This window comes from Pelodiscus sinensis, chromosome 1, assembly GCF_052426305.1.
Source record: "Pelodiscus sinensis isolate ZL-2025 chromosome 1, ASM5242630v1, whole genome shotgun sequence".
Lineage (NCBI taxonomy): Eukaryota > Metazoa > Chordata > Testudines > Trionychidae > Pelodiscus > Pelodiscus sinensis.
In genome coordinates this window covers 107,295,286-107,317,273 of record NC_143052.1, presented here as the reverse complement: position 1 = coordinate 107,317,273, position 21,988 = coordinate 107,295,286, and the positions used below count along the sequence as shown (strand labels likewise).

The 21,988-nt window shown below is 44.5% G+C and overlaps 2 protein-coding genes across 5 annotated transcripts in view; one reads left to right on the top strand and one right to left on the bottom strand.

Moving 5' to 3' along the window:
• The window catches only part of DNM1L (dynamin 1L), a 66,667-nt gene extending 63,156 nt beyond the window's left edge, over window positions 1-3,511 (top strand). For all 4 annotated transcript variants that reach the window (XM_075940303.2, XM_075940313.2, XM_075940307.2 and 1 more), the window contains one exon: window positions 455-3,511. In XM_075940303.2, coding sequence (XP_075796418.1) covers window positions 455-511 — 57 coding nt within the window. In that variant the 3' untranslated portion in view covers window positions 512-3,511. The remainder of the gene's footprint in view (window positions 1-454) is intronic.
• A 9,640-nt stretch (window positions 3,512-13,151) lies between these two features.
• Window positions 13,152-20,377, bottom strand: YARS2 (tyrosyl-tRNA synthetase 2). Its single transcript, XM_075940287.2, has 5 exons — window positions 19,573-20,377; window positions 16,140-16,307; window positions 14,951-15,106; window positions 14,439-14,609; window positions 13,152-13,501 (listed from the first exon to the last, which is right to left on the bottom strand). The coding sequence occupies exons 1-5, from the start codon at window positions 20,337-20,339 to the stop codon at window positions 13,342-13,344; spliced, it is 1,422 nt and encodes a 473-aa protein (XP_075796402.2). The 5' UTR covers window positions 20,340-20,377; the 3' UTR covers window positions 13,152-13,341.
• Window positions 20,378-21,988: the final 1,611 nt, after the last annotated feature.

Here is a 21,988-nt window from a genome sequence, read left to right as displayed (position 1 = left end):
GTAGCTTGTCTAAAGACTTAATTATAACCATGAAGGATTAGTACAAATACATTGGGGCTTTTGGATAGGTGAGAACATTTTCAAACCAAAAGACAAGTCTCAAAGTTATGGCTGGAACACAGCCTTTTTGTTTTGCATGAATTTCTAACACTTTCAGTTCTTTAATGAGGCTGAGGGGGGAGGAGGTGACTTGACGCATTAATTGTGGATTACAATTGTGACAATACTTTGTTTTTGTAATATTTTGTACTTGTGTAGTATGTTCCATCTGGGGATCTGAAAGGCCTCTTACAAATATTATTGAATTATGCCTCCCAGCAGTGAAAACAATGATCTTGTTTTGTAAAACATGGCTGAATAGACATAATCTTCCAAAGAATTATCTCCTAGCTCTCACATGAGGCAAATAGGGTGGTAATTAATATTTCTTCTTGTGTTTTTCCCCTCTGTGCAGGCATTGCAGCGAGCCAGTCAGATTATTGCTGAGATTCGAGAGACTCATCTTTGGTGAAGGTTATCTCTACCCGCCACACAGTTTATATGGGTGGAGAATCCTGATGACTTGAACATTTGCTAAGCGTTGTATACCTGGTAGAATTTTATTTATGAACTCTTATCTGTGTACTGCAACTATGTGTAAATTTGCTCATGTAAAGACAGTTGGTTTGGCTTACAGACAGAAAAGTATGCTGTACTTTGCAAAACAAGTCATATTTAATCCACATAATACATGGCTCTAAATGTTTCCTTACCAGTTTTCTGGTGCAAATAAAACAGACCAAGTTTACTGTCTGGTGACAGTATCATTTAAACTTAGGCAGAACCATTAAAGTTCTAGTGCCTGGACAGTGTAGTCTTGTTGCATAGTTTTTAAGCTGCTTTTACAATAGAGGTTTAAATACCATAAAGAGGAGAAAGCACTGGGTGTTCTTCCATGAGTATATTGCATGCACCATGGCAAATAGAGACCTGAATTTGATAGTTGGCACAGTAAAAATGTTATATGTGTGCAACCATTTTTCCCCCAGAATTTGAAGAGAAAGCAGCAGTATAAAACACATTTTTGAACTGGCTAAATTAATATGACTTTAGATGAGTTAGCCTGGAACTTTAAAAAAACAGGAGGATGTACTAAGGAGTTGGTGCAAACCAATGAATGTGCACCAGAGTTTGCATTTCATTGTTGGGGTTGACAATCAAGTGCAAGGACCCCTTCCCCCCTCTGGGACCAAACCTCTGGACCATCCACTAACAAAATTGTTTTTGTGGAATTTAAAAATAAAATGAAATTTCAAAACTATTGTGGGATAATAAGTGTTTCTTTTAAAATTAGGTTGGACAGTGAGGAGGTGACCTTTTTTTAAGTTCTTTTCCAATATTTTGGGAAATATGAAGGCTAAGAGTATCTGTAGAAGAGACAGCAGGACTAGAATGTTTATACAAGAGTCTACTTTAAGTATTGCCCTCCGGGAAAAACACATTTTACAATGTTGTGAGGAATTTTTCTAAGATAACCCAATTTATTTTAAGATTAACAAACATGGTGGTTTGTTGTTTTCTTCTAGCTGAAGGCAGCATAGTAAATGTTGATCACACTAGCCTCTTAAAGTAAAAATTTTGTGATGCATTATAGCTTCCTATAATTTGAATTGAGACTCCAGCACACTTGCATGTATATTTCCCCACAGATTTAGTTGATAAAATAGATGTGTTCGTGATGCTGTTTCTGATGTTGTTTCTCTCACATGCACATTTATTTGTTGAAGAATTAAATAGACATCACTATCCACAATTTTATGGCTCTTCTCTGTACATTAGGCCTGTAGTAAAACTGTAGTTTCTCTTCCACCACACACAGTCTCTTCACTAGTCCGTCACTTGACATAATCTGAATTCCAGTTTAAGGTGCTAAATTATAAATGTACAAATACGATCACTTGCCAACATTTAAGGGGTTAATTTACAATAACGGATAATTCTCAATATTCATTTATCACTGATATGCTCAAACAGAATTTAGATCAACAGATGGAAACAACGTTATTTGCCTTAACAATCCCATCTCCCTAATGTCACATTGGTAAGCAGCGTGGAACTTTACATGTTAAATATTCTATTTAATCAACATAAACCAATTTATCATTCTTCCTTACCAGGGAAAAATGCTTCCTGTGGTTCTGGACACGAGAGTCCAAAAGAGAGAGAGAGTCAGACTGAGAACCAATTTTCATACTAGTTTAACCAACAGTTATTTTAAATGAACTTCTTTTAATTGGAATCCACTTTTAATACAGTTCAGCTCTCTGAAACTGTGCTTCTTCCTTGCCCTAGTCTTCCAATCCAACCACCTATATATATACCCTCTTGGTTTAGAAATGTTTCTTTTCAACAAATTAGTGGATGACAAAGAGGTTAATCACTGGTTAATTGGCAAATATAATTTAAAGTCTCTTTATCAGGAAATATACTAATCGTGAACTTTCCAGTGGCTGCACAAAGCAAATGGGTACAGCTTACTCAAGAAATTCTGATAAGTGAAAGATAAAATTTTTCAACAAACAATACAGTTGAGTGTTAATTAGCATTGGTGACCTGAATCCTCCTTGAAAATGGTGTAGTAATATTTTGGTATCACTGTACATAAATAAGCTGAGGATATATGGATTGAAAAAGAAACTAACTTTTGTCTGCCATTATCACTACATTCCGAAAAAAATCAATCCAGGCATTATCATCATCCTTTGATTTAAATTAAATAATGTATAATGTATTAATTATATCAGACAGGCAACTGTGAATTATGAAGAACTATGTCAGAGCCCATCACCATCTGAATTTTAGGTTTCTAATACAGCTATACTTGTACAGCTTTTTCTATACTGGGATTTGTTCTCCCATAATTTCCTATCACTAGTTTTAGTACAGCTATGGGAATTTTAGCATTGACAGGACTCAGATGGCTGCTTGTGTTTTAAGCACAATAAGAAGTAGTTTAAGCAGTGATAGAAAATGGTATGGTTAAAATGCTAGCAGTCATAGGCACTTTGTCCATGGAAGCACTCTGGTTGTTACTTTCATCACTAGAAGAAATGGCATGGAATTTTTTAGAGAAACCTAGCATAGACCAGGCCCTAGTTCTTTGGTTTTATACTTGGGTGGGGGGAAGGAACAGGGAGAATTTAATTTCATTTCTAAACCTTTCTGTTTTTTGCTGTGTACACAATCTGTTGTAAGTTTTCTTTCATAGAAACAAATCTATGGAAATGAAATTCTAACACGTTTGAGAAATTTAATTTTAAAACATTTGTTCATCAAAATTTTTTTTGCACATCTTGAACAAATCCAGTATCCAATAAAACTACTGACATAAGCAAGTAATTAAGGGAGAAAAACAAGTTGGAAAAATAGAAATTTGACATTTAATACCTGCTGTATGTACATTACTACTGTAAATAAAACATAGTGTGAACAACTTGCACATAGCTTTCATATCAATAAATTACTTTTTTTTAAGTGGTCAGTTTTAACTTTTACTTACGTGGGGGTAAGTGGGAGCAGGATGTGTGTGTGTATACTTTAGGGAGTTATTCCCAACCAAATGGATTTCTAAAATACATGTGGGCAGCCATCTCAAATCCTACTTACCAGACATTTATGGGAACCTTTACTTTTAAAATGAGGTGCTAGTTGGCCATCACTGCAAATTGAAGTTCCTCATGGACATAGCTATAGAAAAAGCACCTTATCTGTCTCCATTTCAATTTGGAGGTACCAGAGCTAGAGGCTGTTTTTTGTGCCTCGTAAATCCTTGATATTTGTTGACACAATAGTTCTGTAAGGTGGACAATAACACTTTTTAACTGGTTTGATACCAGCTCATTGCACATAAACTACTGTAATAAGATATTACTGGCCAGGTCACTTTTGAAAGAGAAGGGATTAATTCTGAATTTTTTGTAAGCTGAAAGACTCTTCACTTGTATGCCAACTTAAGAATTTGAAATCTGTGCTTCATATTCAAATAGTTTTGCCATCACCTTACTTGCTGTTGCGCCTCCATTGCACTACCTTTTATGAAGTTGAGTACCACAGCAGGTGTAAAAGTTGGAATTTCCTATTTTGGATAGTTTAAAAATAAGCAGAAGATAAATTATTTTTCTAATGTTGAGGCCAAGAGAACCTTCCTGTCAGCTTTTATTAAGCCTGTCAACTCTCACTCCAAGGAATTATTCAGCATGGTAAACAACTTAATTAGTTCTGGATGCCAAGGGTGTGCATCAGAGCCAAGCATCCAGCACTGTGAAGAGTAAGGTTACCTTTATTTCATGGAGGTGTGATGGAAGTCTCAGAATCTGATTTCTAGAAACCTGTGACATTTTGTGCTTCAGTCCTTGTGTGTGTGGGGAGGGGGGGAGAGAAGGGGCCGTAGCAGGTTCCAACGACGAGCACCGGTCTCCTGAGAGGGCCCTACAGGATTCCAAATAACAGCCTTGCACTAGAGGGAGGAGATGCTCAGGAAAGCGGCGGGTGGGGGTGTCCTGTTTTCTCTTTTGGATAAAGATTCATCCTGCAACTCCCTGCTATCACAGTGGTGGGGAAACCATGGAGCTTCAGCAGTTTTAGGTGCTGGATCTGCCTCTTCCCATTTTGTCATTATTGTAGTGAAAGTTACGGACAGGTCACAGCTCCATGAATTTTCATTCATTGCTCGTGACTTCATAAAATAACCATGACAATCTTAGCCTTAGTGAAGCGCTATCATTCTACTGTGCTAAGGCTGTGCACATTTGGGATGGCTTTTCAAATCATACGGATCTGCTTTGCCTCCATCAACCAACAGCTCACCTGCATTCACAGAGTTGAGTACCGTAACACAGCAAGAAGTTCTGGACACCCTAACTGAGTCCTGACTCAGAACTTAGAAATCCAATTCGTCATGCTGGTGTGTGAAAGAATCATGTATAGTTGACACCACTCCTGACCAAGAGTCAACATCTCTTTCCCAGAAACAACCTTGCTTTCCTATTTCAAACACTCACTGGTGCAACCAGTAGTGAAGAATCCCACTTTCTGCTCCAAGTGTAAGGTGCATTTCTTTGACCTACCCTTCTTTAAACCCTTCCCCAAGCTCCTGTCTCCCCTGCCCTCCCCGCTTGCTGCCTCTCTGATAGAGGCAGGGGGAGAAGGGAAGCAACTAGTCACCTCGACAATCCGATAAGCATATGCTTATTGGATAGTCGACTAGTTGTTTTCATCCCTAGTATCTAATGTTTGAATCTGTCTCTGTTCAATAACTCCTTCTAAACAGTAAGAGCTAGGATCACAAAAATCAGTATACAGCTTCCTTTCTCTTACAACTTAAATCAAGGTAAGGATTTGGTTGTATTAGGAACCAAATCCCAGAATGGGATTGTTTCTCATAAAACCAAACAGAAGAGAGACAATCACGAGGCAAGTGAAATGGGCTGGCTGGGGGCATACCATGCCCCTCCCGTCTGGCACTACCTCATCCCTGAGCCTTGCACCCCCAGCGCCCTTTAGAGAGGGCAAAGGGGGCTGAAGTCTCCCCCCGTTTCCCCACTATTTGTACAGGAACATTGCTAGCTGTTCCCCTTCATCAGGGAACAATGGGAAAGTGCAGTTTGCTTCATTCCTCAATCTGGCTGGGAAGTGCAGGAGGCAGGTGTACCTGGATTTGCCCCAGCCAGGGGACATGCACTCTTTCCCTGGCTGTGCCCACCGGAGCTGCAGTCACCTGGCCCCAAGCTGCTGTGGTGAGAAAGTGCTGGGGTAGTTGTCTCTCCCTGGGGCAGCCTGCACACTCAACTTCTCATCCCAAGCCCCACCCTCAAGCAATGATTTAAATGAAAAACAAAAATTGAGCTAAGGACTCAAGCAATGCCTGGTAAATCTTCTAATACTGAATATAAGAGCCAGGAAACGAAAGAACAGTTTTTTTTTTTTTTAATTATCAGAGGGGTAGCCATGTTAGTCTGGATCTCTAAAAGCAATGAGGAGTCTTGTGGCACCTTATAGACTGACAGATTTATTGGAGCATAAGCTTTCGTGGGCTAAGACCCACTTTGTCAGATACACATAGTGGAAATTCCAGAGGCAGGTATAAATATACAGGCTTAAGAAAAGAGTGCCAATCAAGAGTAAGGCTGGAGATAATGAGGTCAATTCAGTCAGGGAGGATGAGGCCCACTTCTAGCATCTGATGTGGAGATGTGAACACCAAGAGAGGAGCAACTGCTTTTGTATTTGGCTATCCATTCACAGTCTTTGTTTAATCCTAAAGTGATAGTGTCAAATTTGCAGATGAACTGTAGCTCAGCAGTTTCTCTTTGAAGTCTGTTCTTGAAGCTTTTTTGTTGCAGGATGCTTACTTTTAAATCTGCTACTGTGTTCTACAAGTTTTTGTATACAGGCAGTCCCCGGGTTACGTACAAGATAGGGACTGTAGGTTTGTTCTTAGATTGAATTTGTATGTAAGTCGGAACTGGTACATATTGTAGGGGAAACTCTAGCCAAACATTTCTCCAGAGCTCAGTTTTATTCTCTCTCACCTCACTTCCCTCAGTCCTTTATTCTCAAGCTGAGGTGTCTGCTGAGAAAAGCCACTCCGTCTCCCTGGTCTGCTGGGGGCAGGGGGCTAGCTTTGCGTCTCCCTGGTCTGCTGGGAGGAAGCAGCTAGTGCGGGGTTGCCTCACCCCGTTTGTAAGTAGGGATACGATGCAAGTCGGATCCATGTAACCCGGGGACTGCTTGTATTACCATTCCTGATATCTGATCAGTGTCTTTTTATTCTTTTACAAAGGGACTGTCCAATTTGGCCGATGTATCTAGCAGAGGAGCATTGCTGGCACATGATGGCGTATATTACATTGGTAGATGTGCAGGTGAATGAACCTGTGATGGTGTGGCTGATCTGGTTAGGTCCTGTGATAGTGTCGCTGGTGTAGATATGTGGGCAGAGTTGGCACCGAGGTTTGTTGCAGGGATTGGTTCCTGAGTTACTGTGGTGCGGTGTATAGTTGCTGGTGAGAGTCTGCTTCAGGTTGGCAGGTTGTCTGTGGGCAAGGACTGGCCTGCCTCCCAAGGCCTGTGAAAGTCCAGGATGGGTTGTAAATCACTGATGATGCGTCAGAGAAGTTTTATCTGAGGACTGTAGGTGATGGCCAGTGGTGTTCTGTTGGTTTCTTTCTTGGGCTTGTTTTGTAGTAGGCAGCTTCTGGGTACACATCTGGCTTTGTTAATCTGTTTCCGCACTTCCTTGGACGGGTATTGTAGTTTCAGGAATGCTTGGTGAAGATCTTGTAGGTGTTTGTCTGAGGGGTTGCAGCAAATGCAGTTGTATTCTAGTGCTTGGCTGGGATGGAAGCTGGAGGCATGAAGGTAGGCATAGCGGTCAGTAGGTTTTTGGTATAGGGTGGTGTTTAAGTGACCATTACTAATTTGCACTGTAGTGTCCAAGAAATGGATCTCTTGTGTAGACTGGTCCAGGCTGAGGTTGATGGTGGGGTGGAATTTGTTGAAATTGCAGTGGAATTCTTCCAGAGCCACCTTCCTATGTGTCCAGGTGATGAAGATGTCATCTGTATAGGGTAAGTAGAGAAGGGACACTAGTGGACGAGAGCTTTTTAGTTTTTTAATTATGGCTCTCACTGTAGCAGCAACCGAGTTCAACTGTATTGAAGTCTCCACAAAAATTAGAAGGCAACTGATAACTGAAGACTCAGCAAATAACCTTCCATGAAACATATCCCAACCACCAGAAGACACATTCTCCCACAAAATTGAAGGAATTATTCTGAGATGGATGGGATTCTTTGCTAGACATCCCAGCATACAGTTAACTAAATTGCCTATTAAGAGTTAAACCCAGAGCATTCAGGAAGTGCTAGCAGGGAGCCAGAAGACCCAATGGGAAGAGAGATTAGAAATGAAACAGTTTTTGCCTGCTTCAGTATCCTTTGTGTGAGAGATCAGAGCAGGAGCTGGGGTAAACAGATGGACTGAATCAGGAATAAAAGCATGGATTTTTCAGTGATATTCATGCCTAAGGAATCCTAGAACACTAGAACTGGAACCCTGAGAGGTCATCACATCCAGTCCCCTGCCCTCATGGCAGGACCAAGCACTGTCTAGATCATCCCTGACAGGTGTCTAAGCTGGTCTTAAATATCTTCAGTGATGGAGATTCCACAAATCCCATAGGCAATTTTTTCCAGTGTTTAACACCCTGACAAAGTTTTTCCTAATGTCCAACCTAAACCTCCCTTGCTGCAATTTAAGCCTATTGCTTCTTGTTCCATCCTCAGAGGCCAAGGAGAACAATTTCTCTCCCTCCTCCTTATAACACCATTTTAGATACTTGAAAACTGCTATCAGACTGAACCTTGGAACAGAGGATATGTATGGGTATGTCTACACTTGCACCCTCTTTCGAGAGAGGGATGCAAATGTAGGCATTTGAAATTGCAAATAAAGAGGGGATTTAAATATCCTGTGCTTCATTTGCATAATTGCGGACAGCCGCTATTTCAAAATAACATGTGCTGTTTAGACAGTTATTTTGAAAGAAAACCCTTCTTCCGAAATAACTGTTAAACCTCATTTTATGAGGAATAAGGGTTATTTCGGAAGTAGGGACTTCTTTTGAAATAACTGCATCTACACAGCGTTTTTATTTCAAAATAGCGCTATTTCGAAATAGCAACATAACTCGAATATGCAAATGAAGTGCAGGAAATTCAAATCCACGCTTCATTTGTAATTTCACTCAGCTGCATTTGCATCCCTCTTTACCCTAAGTAAACAGAGAATGTTTAATTAGATGTGATCAGGTTTTGTTTGTTTGTTTAAACTCCTCTGTGCTAAACTCCGCCTCCAAAAAAACTTTTAAACTGAATTCCAGGGAAGCAATTCTCTGTGCTTTAATCTGCTTTTTTCTTTTTTTCAGTTGCTCTATCTCCTGGCAATCAAGTATGCTTTCCCAAGTATGTTGTCTTGGTTTTGTTACTAAAAATCACCTTTTTAAGACTGATCAGACTCTTGTGTCCTAGGAGGTTCTGTGTAAATGTGCCTGAGACAGAAGATTAGCTAGTAAGAAATTATAGTTTGTTTTCAAGCTCTCTCCTGAGGGAGATTTAAAGAGCTTGGAGTCACCTCATAGGAAGAAGTTCCCAAGTTCATCTTTCTAGATTCCAGGGGATTTTTGCATTTGGGTGGTGGTAGCATACCAACCAAGGTCAGGGAATCTGTGACCTTGAAGAGTTTTTTTTTTTTAAACAAGCCTTTAGTGGCAGGGTATTTTAAGGGTTCTTACAGGACCCCATGTTCTACTGTCAAGGTGGGGGGCAGCCTAGATATATTCAAACTAGGGATGTAAACAAGTAGTAGAATATGTAATTAACCCATAAGCCTACACTTATGGGTTAATCTTTTTGACTACTCACATTTCCCTTTATCAGAGGCAGCAAAGGGTCAGGGGGAGCTGGCTTAAAAGACAGCAGCCAGCAGCTGGGCTGGGGAGGAGGCTGCCACGAAGTAAAGTGCTGGGAGCCTTCCCCCTGCAGCAGTCTCTGTCTGTGGGGAGCTCAGACAGTCCCCCACCCCCCAGACAAGGGCTGCTGACACCTCCCACTGCTGCCTCTGTATGTGGCTTTGGGCAAAAGGACAGGGATAGGATTCCCATTTTAAGGCATGAAAAGATGTTAATTTTGACTAGGAATGATTGAGTGAACAGCACTATTTTTGCCTCATGCAATATGCAGTAGGGTAAATATCTCAGACTTTCCTTGCAGTTGTGCTTGCTTGCAGAGCTGAAAGAAAATAGACTTGCATCGATTCAGTGGGGTGACCTTTGATGTATAGTGCTGAAGTCTGAAATGATGTGGAATTTAACACCGAAGTCCAGCCAGTCCTTAAGATATAAGAACTGGAACATGTGGTTTCTTAATGTAATTGATTTATGTAATGTGGGAAAACTAAACATTTTGCTTGGTGTTTGTAGACCATTTAGCACAATAGAGCCTTGGAGGGGTTTAGGCGATACAATACATTTAGATTATGCAGATGCACAGCCTACGAGAGGCTAAAACAGGGGTGGGTAATAATTTTTGGTGGGGGGCCACTCCAAGATTTTGGTAAGTAGTCAAGGGCTGTACTTCTGTGGAGGGGTGTGGGGTCTGAGAGGGTGTTTGGGTGGAGGAGGGTTGTGACTTGGGTCAGGGGACTGGGATGTAGGGTCAGGGAGGGAGTGTGAGTGCAGGATTCTGGCTTGGGGGAAGGGTTTTAGAGGGAGTACAGGTCTGGAAGGAAGTTGTGACCTGGGGAAGGGGGATCCCTAGAGGTGTTTAAGTCTCGGCTTGACAAAGCCCTGGCCGGGTTGATTTAGATGGGATTGGTCCTGCCTAGAGCGGAGGGCTGGACTTGACGACCTTCTGAGGTCTCTTCCAGTTCTGATTCTATGATAAGGGGATGGTTGGATGAAATAACATGATCTTGGTAACTAATTGACCATTCATTTCCAGTTGGAAATAGGTCAATGGAGGGATGATAGGAGTTGCTATAGGGAACTTTCTGGGTGTCTGGCTGGTGAGTCTTGCCCACATGCTCAGGGTTTAGCTGATCGCCATATTTGGGGTCAGGAAGGAATTTTCCTCCAGGGTAGATTGGCAGAGGCCCTGGAGGTTTTTCGCCTTCCTCTGTAGCATTGGGCACAGATCACAGCTGAAGGACTCTCTGCATGTTGGGGCCTTCAAAGTATTGGAAGGCTTCAATATCTGAGACATAGGTGAGAGGATTATTCTAAGAGGGGTGGGCGAGATTCTGTGGCCTGCACTGTGCAGGGGGTCAGACTAGATGATCATAATGGTCCCTTCTGACCTTAAAGTCTATGAGTCTATGAGATGCAGAGGGTTTGGATGGGTGAGGGAGTTGGGGGTGCAGGAAGGGCTGGGGTGCTAGAGGCCAGCGCTGGCTGGGAATTTACCTAGGTGTCTCCTGGCCAGCAGGCTGCAATACTCTTCTCTCCTCCCCCCACCTCCCTTGCTGGAAAATGCAGCTTCCTCTTTCCAGGTGGCTCTGGCTCTGAACTCAGCATGGGGGAAGAGGGTTGCATTGCCCCTGTCACTCAAGCCAATCTCTTAGCTGTGATTGGATGGCTGTTTCCAGCCAACAGAAGCTGATAGATTGGCTGAGGTCAGTTCTTAGCGGCTGGTTGTTTCTGGCCAATAGGAACTGAGGATTGGGCTGGGGGCAGGGAGATCACATGAAGTCTCTCCCTCCCTGCATAGCACAGAGATGCAGGTATTGGGTTTTAAACCACAGCAGCTATGTGCCTGAAGGTCCCAGTGGGGGAGGGGGTCTGTGGGCTGGATCTGGCCCCTGGGCTGTATTTTGCCCAGGTCTGGGCTAGAATAGCATGATGTACTTTATCTGGGTTAGAAGTTGCCTGCCACTTACTATTATAATTAGGGTCTACCAAATAGGCAGTTCACTTTTGTCATATTCAAAGCCATAAGGTTTTTAAAATTAATTATTTCAGCTATTTAAATCTGAATCTTTACAGTTTTGTAATTGTAGGGGTCCTCACCCAAAACGGAATTGTGGGGGGTTGCAGTACTGTTGCCTTTATTTCTGCACTGATGCTTGTGGCAGTGCTGCCTTCAAAGTTGGACAGCTGGAGAGCAGCAACTGTTGGCTGGAAGCCCGCCAGCTGCAGCAGAAGTGAGGATATGATGGTACAGTATTGCTACCCTTATCTCTGTTCTGCTGCCTGCAGATCTTGGCCTTAAGGCTGCTCCCTGGCTGCCAAGTTCTCAAAGCCGCACAGATATAAGGGTGGCTGCAACCCCTCTGGAACTGCCTTTTGGGTCACGACTCTCAATGTGAGAAAAGCTAATCTCCCTCACGAAATCTGTATAGTATAAAAATACCAAAGGGGGGGGGAACCCCAATAGATTTCATGGTCTAAGACCACACTTTCAATGGCTATGGATTTGGTAAGATCAGACAGTTTACATTTTAAGTGAGGCTCACCCAAGTCTGCTTTTATGTTGCGTGTCTTACACTGATGAAAGCCACACTGCCCAGCAGAGGATCCCTGTTATCTTCAAGTTTGAACTTGCGTCTCCTTGCTGGTTTATGTAGGTTGCTTTGTCAGGATGAAGTCAGATTGGCCAATGATTGTTCATTCTGCAAGATGATGCCGGTGGCTCTCTTTCCCAATAGATGGATACATTAAAATTTTTCATTGCTTGCTTATTTCCTGGGTCAGACATTTGGAACTAATGTCTGAGCTGTTAAGAGGTCCCCCCCTCTTTCTATCTAGCCACTTTACTATGTTTGCAACTGTAGTTTTGTTTTGATAATAAAAGTTTTTCTTTTTCTAATTATCCAGTATTGGTTGATTTGTGTCCTGGAATGTCCGTCTGTGTGTATCTGCTTTCCTGACTGAGGGGTCAGCTTGTTTTTCTCTTTTACAAGATCTTTTGGGAAAAAGATCTTGTGGATTTAAAAGCACTTGATGGTGGCAGTGGATTCTCCAAAATCCTGGTATTAGGATTTGGGGGGGAGAGGGGGGATTTTTTGTACAAGAGCCTGTAGAGGCAAGGTTTTGGAGAGCTTTTGTAGGCACCCACTTCTGCATTCATTGTGCCAAGTGGAGAACAGCCTTGACAACTTTAGTTTTTCAAATATTTTTGTAACTTTATTTCCTGAAGAGGAAGAATAGCAACCTTCATCCCATCATAGCTCATCTTTTTGGATAAAAGTTTGTAGGCACCAGTTGAAATGAGTGTCCAGTGTTTAAAGTTTGTCACTGTTCAAATAAAATGAAAGACTCAAACTAGAGCACAAAACAGATCTTTTCTTGAGGGTATAGGATGGGGGCAGAGAATTAGTTTTTCACAATCCTGATGGCAAAAGAACAGACTGATTCTGGGGCACATTTATTGCACTGAGAATTCTGTTTGAGAACTGATTATGTGAATGGCAATTGATAATTGCCAAAGATTTTTGGAGGTAGACTAAATGGAATATTTTGCTGAGTTTTAGTATATTCTTTGCTTCATGACTCATAGTATGTAGCAAACCTCTCAGATTAACATTATCAAAATTAAAACAAATACAAAGTTATCCTTTTGTGAATGTAGCTGCTTTATTTGAACCATTAGGCAGGATCTCACATTGTGAGAAGAACGAGACAAACACTACTCTCCTATTGGGCTGTTCTCGTGAGCTGTGCAATATGCACAATATAGAAAGGACAAGGTAAGATGATTTGGAAAACTTTGTGCGAAGGTGTATCTTACATTTTAATTATTTCCTTTGTCACAACTGCAGCCATTTTATAAGGTAGAAGTTTTTCTTTCCAATCCTAAGTACTGACACTCCATTCTTGAGGATATGTTGCCCAATAACAAGAACAGCTTCTGGATTAGTTACTTGCATGTAATTTATAGAGACTCCACCATCTGTAATCTTCTGGTACCTTAAAACAAAACAGTAATCACAAAATGATTATTGCCAACCCTCAAACATTCAGATTAGAAAAAAAAGAATTTACTCTATTTTTGGTGTGGGAGACATGAACTGCCCAACTTTTCCAAATGGAATATGAAATCCTTGCCTCTAGGTCACTTATTCAAGTTCAGTCCAAGTCAACTGAGATTGGTACCAGTCACGTTCCTAAAGGACACCAATCCATGCTTTTTCCAAAGGATGTTGTGAATGCCAAGAATACAACAGGGTTAAAAAAACTGGATAGGTCCATGAATGGCTTATTAGCCAGGATAGGCAGAAATGCAACACCATGCTCTGTAACAGCCCTCGCTTCTGTTTGTCAAAAGCTAGGAATGGATGATAAAAGATAGGTCACTTGCTGACTACCTGTTTTGTTCATTCCCTCTAGTGTCCAATACCTGATGCTTCAGTCAAAAGACAGACCATTCATTATTCATGGCTTTTAATCTGGTGCACTGACAGCAATACATACACTTGTTTCAATACTGAGGTTTAGTCAACCAATTCTATTTTCCCTTTTAGTGCATTTGGAATTGGTTCTGGTGCACAGACTTAGTTACTTAATGAATTTTAGCAGATAGCAACATTCTAACACTCCAATGAATACAGCAGTGAGGATGATTTTAGCAGCAGAGGTAAGACCTATCAAATTACTTTACCTTTATCATAATTTATAAGTCAATCTAGTGTTGTGCAACTTCTACACCTATGCTTGTCTCCTGCTTCAATTTACAGTATTTATAGGCAGATCATCAACACCTCACTAATCGATTTCTCAGATGAATGATTACTTTGCTGTTTTGATATAACTGACCTGAATAAAAACACTGTGGAATATGAATTTCTGGAAGTGTACAATTGTAGACCATATAACAAACAGGATTAAATTAAAGAATACAACATACCCACTGGGTCCATCTTGAATGGCATTTGTTTTGACACACAACTCAAGTACACTCATTCCAGGTTCAAACATCATTTCAGCAAATGGAGCTTCTCTGAAGAGTTCTTGTAATTCTTGGTCAGACATAGCTTCCAATGCCTCCACACTGCTGTAATACAGTGCTTTAGTACACCTAAAATACATATATTGTTAGTGTTTTTCTGTTTCCTTAATTAAGATTTTCTCCCCAAATACATGACAGTATCTGTGCTGAGGACTGTGAATGAAAAGTCAGGCTACTCCATAGTGCATCTTTATCACAGTAGCAGACCTTCCTACAAAAAACTGCATTAAGACTGCCCCCCCCCCCAACTTTGTTAGTGCTACTTAAGGTAAAAGCAACTGCAGAATTACATAAAATGTGCCTTCCTTCACCCTCAAATATTCACAAACTATCCACACAGAATTTCTTCTGGTCATAATGAGCATTTATCCTAAATAAGCCTGAAACAGTATAAATCAGTCAAACTTTACCTTTTGGCCAATTCCAGACCTTCTTTTCCATGAACAAGCTTAGTTACTTCTGCAGCAAGTCTTTTTTGAGGTCCCCGCCTTTCAGGTTCTTTAGCATGCATTTCCATTATGTGCTCTATTTCCGGAAGAGGAAGGAAAGTGAACAGTTTCAGGTACCTAAAAGCAGAAAAGGATTTATTGTGTCTCTACTTCACTCAGTATTATTACACTTCTTTTCTCTCTGCCATGCAAATTTAATTCCATGTGTTAAAATTATTTTTTATTAATCCCAGTTGCAGATGCTCTCGCAAACCTTTCTTTTTCTGTTTGCGGAGTTAGGACTAACAATATGTTTTTTGGATTTCAAATATTTCCTCAAGCGCCTATGCTTTGGAAACCCATACACCTTCCTGGTGGTGTCCCCTAAGCCACTTAACACTCAAAAGGTCATTTTTTGATGCTAATTTGTGATGCATAGATCAACAAATGAATTACTAATGTCGTGTACATTTATGAATCTGGTAAGCTATTTAACCAATATAAAGACTCTTTCAAAAACTGGCATGACGACAGTGGAAATATACTTTGCTGCGCAATCTCATACTGTTGCTGCAGGCCTGGTCAAAGAGTCTGCAGGGCCCAAGGCAGCGTGGCTGAGCCACAGAGCTGCAAGTGAGCAGCCAGGTGGGCAGGGCAGGTAGCTGGGCAGCACAGGGCCCAAGGCCACCTCATGCACCTTGCCCAAAGGCTGGGCCTGTGTTGCTGTATAAAATAGGGATATAAGACTAGTTGACTATCCAATAAGCAGAAGCTTATTGGACAGTCCACTAGTGATGCAACTGGTTGTCGTCCCCCCCTTGCTGCCTATCAGAAAGGCAACAAGGGAGGGGAGCAGGAGCCAGTGTCGGGGGAAGCTGTCTTAAAAGCCGGTCCCCCCTCTCCTCCCTGGCACTGTCTCCATGGGGACCTAAGGAAGGTAGAGGCACAGCAGAAATGGCGCGAGTGGGGACTGAAGCAGTCTCTGCTTGTGCCACTTCTGCTGCAATTCTGGTTTTGAAATACACAAGAGCCCCAGTGGGAAATCCCATCGACTAGTCAATTAGTTAATCTAAATTTAATATCCCTAGTATAAAATACAAGCATACCCTCAGTGCTGCTGTTAGTTTTCTGGAGCAAGTTTTATGGAAAATGAGGTTTAAGAACTACTTGCCTCTCAACAGTGCTGTCTGGCTGTCTTACAAAAAACTGGTACAGCTCAAACGGAGAGGTCTTATCTCTGTTTAGCCAAACTGCATTACCAGCAGACTTTCCCAATTTATCTCCAGTGGTACTGGTAATAAGAGGCACTGTGATTCCAAACACTTCTTCTCCTGTCACCCTGTGGAGAAAGAATCACAATGCATTAAGATCACATTGCCCAGTAAATTTAAATATAACGTGTACTTGGAACTACTGGTTCTTCTGAGGTGTTTCTAAACTTTTCACAAAGTAATTATATCATAGTAAAAGTAATTTAAAAAAAATTTTTTTTAACTCAGCCACTAGATATGAGGTAAAAAATATTGGTGGAATACAAAAACGTTACAATTTTATATGTAATGAAACTACCTAGTTTAAAAAAAAAAGCTTCAGGATATAAGCCAACTAGCAGCTAATAAAAGGTTAGGAAGAAAATTCCCCTGTAGGCAGGTTATTCTGTAACAGGTTTCCTTGTAGGTTCTTCTGAAGCATCTGATTCAGAATATAGCATTAAAATCAGGGATGGGAAATAGTTTTTGATGGGGAAGAATTTGGTACTTACCCAAGAATTTGGAAAGTGATCAGGCTGCACATTTCTACTATATTGATGGAGAGACTGTGGGGTCTGGGATGTAGTTTGGATATATTGGGGAGCTCTGAGTAGGCAACTAGGGTGCAGAAGGGCATTGTAACCTGGGGCAAAGATGCAGAGTCTGGGAGGGAGATTGGGTGCAGGAGGGGTTTGATCTGGGGCCAGTGTTTGGGTGCACATTCTGGCCAGAAGGCACTTATAGGCAAATTCTCCTGGCAGCCCAGTGGGACTTTCAAGTAGGCTCCCTGCCTGCAACAGCCCCACATGCTGCTCAAAGCGGTCAGCTGCTGGGGCCAACATGTGTCTTGGCGCACTATGCCCCTTGGGAGAAGGGGGTGCAGTAGCTTTCTGTGCGCACCCACAAGCACTGCCCTTGCAGCTCCAACTGGCTGGTTTCCGGCCCATGGAAGTCTGTGAGGATGGTGCTGGGGCAGGGGGACAAACACCACATGTTGAGAAGCATGTGGAGCCATGGCAGGCAGGGAGCCTGACCAAAGGTCCCGTTGGGACACAGCAGGCCAAATCCAGCCTGTATTTTGCCTATCCTGATTGAGGTGCATAGCGTGTCAATTTTGATATATTACAGTGTCTTATAGATGATGTGTTCAGCATAACCTGCAGAATAACTCTGAGTGCTGTTTAGCTTTGAGAAGTGCCACAGCACCCTTAATTTCCATTTCACCTACTAAGACAGACTAGCACAAACACTGTTTGCATTTACTTATCAAGAACAGCAGCAACTACTACACCACCAATGCTGGTATTCTGAAGTTGCTCCTTAGGATTTTTCAGCACACTTTTCTCCTTTATTTCTACTTATCTACTGGAAGGCGAATAGATTGTGACTTTTAAAAAGGACCGACGAAGCTTTACAATGCTGATCTCTAAGTCTCACTGTCAGCCAAAAGATGCATTTAAAAATAAGTTAAAATAATTTTTCATTTTGGAAAGCTTGTTAAAATTCTGGAAACTGACCACTTTCACATTTCCACTCCTGACAATTTTATGAAGCGTTTCATGATTTTTAATGTTTTACTTGAAGTCTCCTGTGCAGGAGACAAGAATGTGAGACTTTCCACTTTCATTTAAAAAAAAGCCATGGAAATTTCCAGCCCTCATGACTGCATGGAAAAGTTTGAGTGTGATATCTATGTACCACTAAAGGGTGAAAAACCAGAAGCAAGTTAAAAAAAAATATAGCAGGTGTTAAGTTTAAGTCAAAAATAACTATTTGTGGCCCAATTCATTTTTCTGAATACCTGAGCTTGGCTATGCTTAGTTCCATACACTGAGGCTACGTCTACATTGGCCCCTTTTCCGGAAGGGGCATGTTAATTTCACAAGTCGTAATAGGGAAATGGGCGGGGGATTTAAATATCCCCTGCGGCATTTAAATAAAAATGTCCGCCGCTTTTTTCCGGCTTTTAGAAAAGCTGGAAAAGAGCGTCTACACTGGCCCCGATCCTCCGGAAAAAGCGCCCTTTTCCGGAGGATCTTATTCCTACTTTGAAGGAGGAATAAGATCCTCCGGAAAAGGGCGCTTTTTCCGGAGGATCGGGGCCAGTGTAGACGCTCTTTTCCAGCTTTTCTAAAAGCTGGAAAAAAGCGGCGGACATTTTTATTTAAATGCCGCAGGGGATATTTAAATCCCCCGCCCATTTCCCTATTACGACTCGTGAAATTAACATGCCCCTTCCGGAAAAGGGGCCAATGTAGACTTAGCCTAAGGATGTTAAGCAGGTAACTAACTAATTGTGTACTCAATACAATTTGTACTGAGTACACTGTTAGTCAATGAGCTGCAGCTCTGCAGTTTTGATGTAGTAGGAGCTGTGAGCACAGGCAGCCCCGATCCTACTACATTTAAACTGCAGAGCTGCAGCGGAGATAAGTCCAGGACCCAGTGTGAGCTCGAACTTAGCAGTCCTGGCTCAGGCTGGGTCCTGGTCCGTTGCGGCTTTGCCTTTTAAGTGTAGTAAGAACCACCTGGCTCTTACTACATTTAAGAGGCAGAGCTATAGTAGTCTGTGACCCAGCATGAGCTAGGACTGTTGAGTCCCAGGTCATGCTGGGTCCCCTGTTGCATCTCTGCCTCTCCATGCATGCGGAGACAATGCGGGGGGGAGAGAGAACTGGCTTTTAAGGCGGCTCCCCCTCCCACCCTTGCTGCAAGTAGCCAAGCCGTGGCTCAACTACTTGATAAGCTTAGTAGTCCCTTACATCCCTACTGTATGCTACTTGAGAATCAGTAAAGGAAGAAATTTGACCCTTTCAGTGTTTCAATATTGTTCTCATCAGTTGTGCTTGTGGATTAGCAGGTGTGAAGCAACTAGTTTGAGTTTGGAATAGCTGCCTCCTTGCTTTTAGATAAGTCATACACAGGATACTAAGGTTGCAGATCCACAAGATAACACCTCGCCAGTTGAGTGCCATCATTCCTCAGGGGCTTCCACTGCCCAACTCTATGAAAGGAAGCAATCAGACATACTTGTGCAGCCCATGGCAGTTTCCCCCCTGCGGTCTTTCTGAGGGTACCCATCTCTGAGATGGGACATGGGAAGCCCTGCAGGTGCAGCTCATGATGACATCTGTCAAGGCCTGCCCAGCCCAATGCAATGAAGTTTTTGGCAATACTGCTGCAGTGCACAATGGCATGTGGCAGGCTGGGCTCTCCTGCAGCCATCCCTGTGAGAGAGCAGGCTGGTGGCCACAGTGGTGCAGCTCCCACTAGCCCCTCTCAAGCCTGCTCCGTGCCATCTCTCAGGGGCTGACCATCCCTCCAGGGGATCCCCTCCGGTCCCGCCGCCCTTACTTGGTGACGAGCTCGTATCCGGTCATGATGTTGCCCATCTGGTCGGCTCCCCCGAGCTGGATGCGGCAGCTGTGGTGCTGGTGCAGGTGCAGGAAGTCGTAGGCCTGCAGGGCCGGGTAGAGGAACTCGGCCAGGCTCATGCCCTCGGGGCTGCGGAGCCGGGCCTGGCAGCTCTGCCGGCTCAGCAGGGTGCCCATGCGCAGGCGGCCCCCGACCCCGCCCAGGAAGCCCACCACGGGCTCGCGCCCCAGCCACCAGGCGTTGTCCTGCAGCGACACCTCGCCCAGCCGCGCGCCGCCCGCCGCCGGCCAGAACAGCTGCTGGTGGTTGTCGAAGAGCCGCCGCAGCCCCTCGCGCAGGCCGCGCGCGTGCTCCCGCGCGTGCTCCTCCGACAGCGGCGCGCGCTCCTTGGCGCGGCCGCTCGGGTCGCCCAGGCGGGCGGTGGCCCCGCCTACCAGGCCGATGACGTTGTGCCCCGCGCGCTGGAAGTGCAGCAGGCCCAGGACGGTGAGCAGGTGGCCGACGTGCAGCGAGTCGGCCGTGGCGTCGAAGCCGCAGTAGACGGTCAGCGGCGGTTGGCCCGGCTCCAGCAGGGCGGGCAGCCCGTCCTCCGCGCCCGGCGCCGGGAACACCTCCTGGAACAGGCCCCGCTCGCACTGCGCCGCCAGCAGCCCCTTGGCGGCCGGAGCCCGCTGCGCCTGGTGATGGAGCCGCCGGGAGAGGCCGCGCCAAAGAGGCGCCGCCCGCAGCCTTGTGGGCGCCGCCATCTTGGGTGGGGGGGACGCCGCGAGGGATGCTGGGATAGGGGCTGACTAAAGCGCGGCTCCTCCCCGAGCGGCCTCGGCCGCCTGTGCCCCGCCCTGCGTGAGAGGCGGGGACAGTAACCCCGCCCCCTCCGCCCGCTACCAGGGGGGGGACCTCGGGCCCAGGGGCCTTATGCAGCCCCCAGCTTGCCTGGCTCGGTCCCCCAGGCTCAGAGCCCCCCCCAGCATTGGGGAGCCCGCACTGGCGCCCCCCCCCATCCACCCGCAGGGCTGGAGCGCACAGTCTGCTAGGCTGGGCCCCCTTAGCCTCTGGTGTGGCAGGGGAGTGGGGGGGGGTGTCTTTGTATTTCTTTATCAGAGGCCACGTCTCTGAGGGTTTGTTTTTTTGTGCTTCTCATTTGTGTGAGGTGCTTGACTGATTTTTCTGTGGGTTAGTGCTTCCCTCCCCCCCCCCCCACACACAAAAGGGTCCCCACTCCTGCATTACTGAACCTGGCACACCTGGCGCACATGCTCTCCCTAGTCCAGCCTCTGTGTGCCAGCTTGGTGTGCAAAACCCCGCTGCCTTGGGCCCAGGACAGCTCCTGCCCCTCTGGCCTGCACAGAGGCATGGGTGCTGGAGGTGCTGCTGCATCTAGGGTTGCCAAATGTCTGGTTTTGAACCAGACATTCTGGTAGTTGAGCTTTTTGTTCAGGAAACAAATGGAGAAAATCCTGGACATATAAATGTCTGGTATTTTGTAATTAAGTTGGTGCTGGATTCTGCAGGAGAGCCCAGGAAGCAACATCTCCCCCAGCCTGGGCACCCCTGTTCTGTAAAGTGGCCACATGTTCATCTCCCTGTTGCTCCCCAGCCTGAGATCGCCTGCAACCATGCCCACTGCCGCAGGACACTGCCTGCTTCTCCACGCTGCTCCTGCGACACGAGCCTAGTGGGGTTCCTGCACTGTAACCATTAGAACCAGCAGCCTCTCCGCTGGCTTCTCAGTCCCTCCCTCCTGCCTGCCTCCCTTCTCTGCACATGCCCCGCTCGCAGCAGAGAAGCCACTGAGACAGGCTGGCTGGGCTCTGCTTTTCCCCCTCCCTCTTTCCCAGCCTGCCTGTGTTGGGGCCCTGGCAGGTCTCTTCTGTCTGATTACTAAGCTAACCTCCAGGCCTGGCTCCCACTACTGAGATAGCTCACTGAAAGCCCCACAGCAAGAGGGGGAGGGCTCCCTTCTTTCCCCAGGTAGGTACCCCTTTGATACAAGAGCTAGCTAGCCTAGCTGGGGGAAGGCTGGGAGAGGATCCCTGCCTGAAATCCCAGCCCTTAGAGGAGGAGGATTCCCTGGGATTCTTGTGCAAAACCCCCATCTTGCGCAAGAGCCATTCTGCCGCTTATTTTCAGGCAGAACAGCTCTTGCGTAAGAGCGGGGGTTTGTGGAAGAAGGAGCATTGTAGACTGCTCCTTCTTGCACAAAAGCCCATTGCACAAAAATGGTGGCTCATTAGGTATGCAAATGAGGCACAGCACTATTCCTTGCTGTGCCTCATTTGCATATGTTCTTGTGTAAGAATGCGCAATGTAGACGTAGCTTAAGGATACGCTTACGCTACAGAGGAAGATCAAAGCTACCACTGTCGATTTTCCAGGGTTCAAATTAGCAATCTAA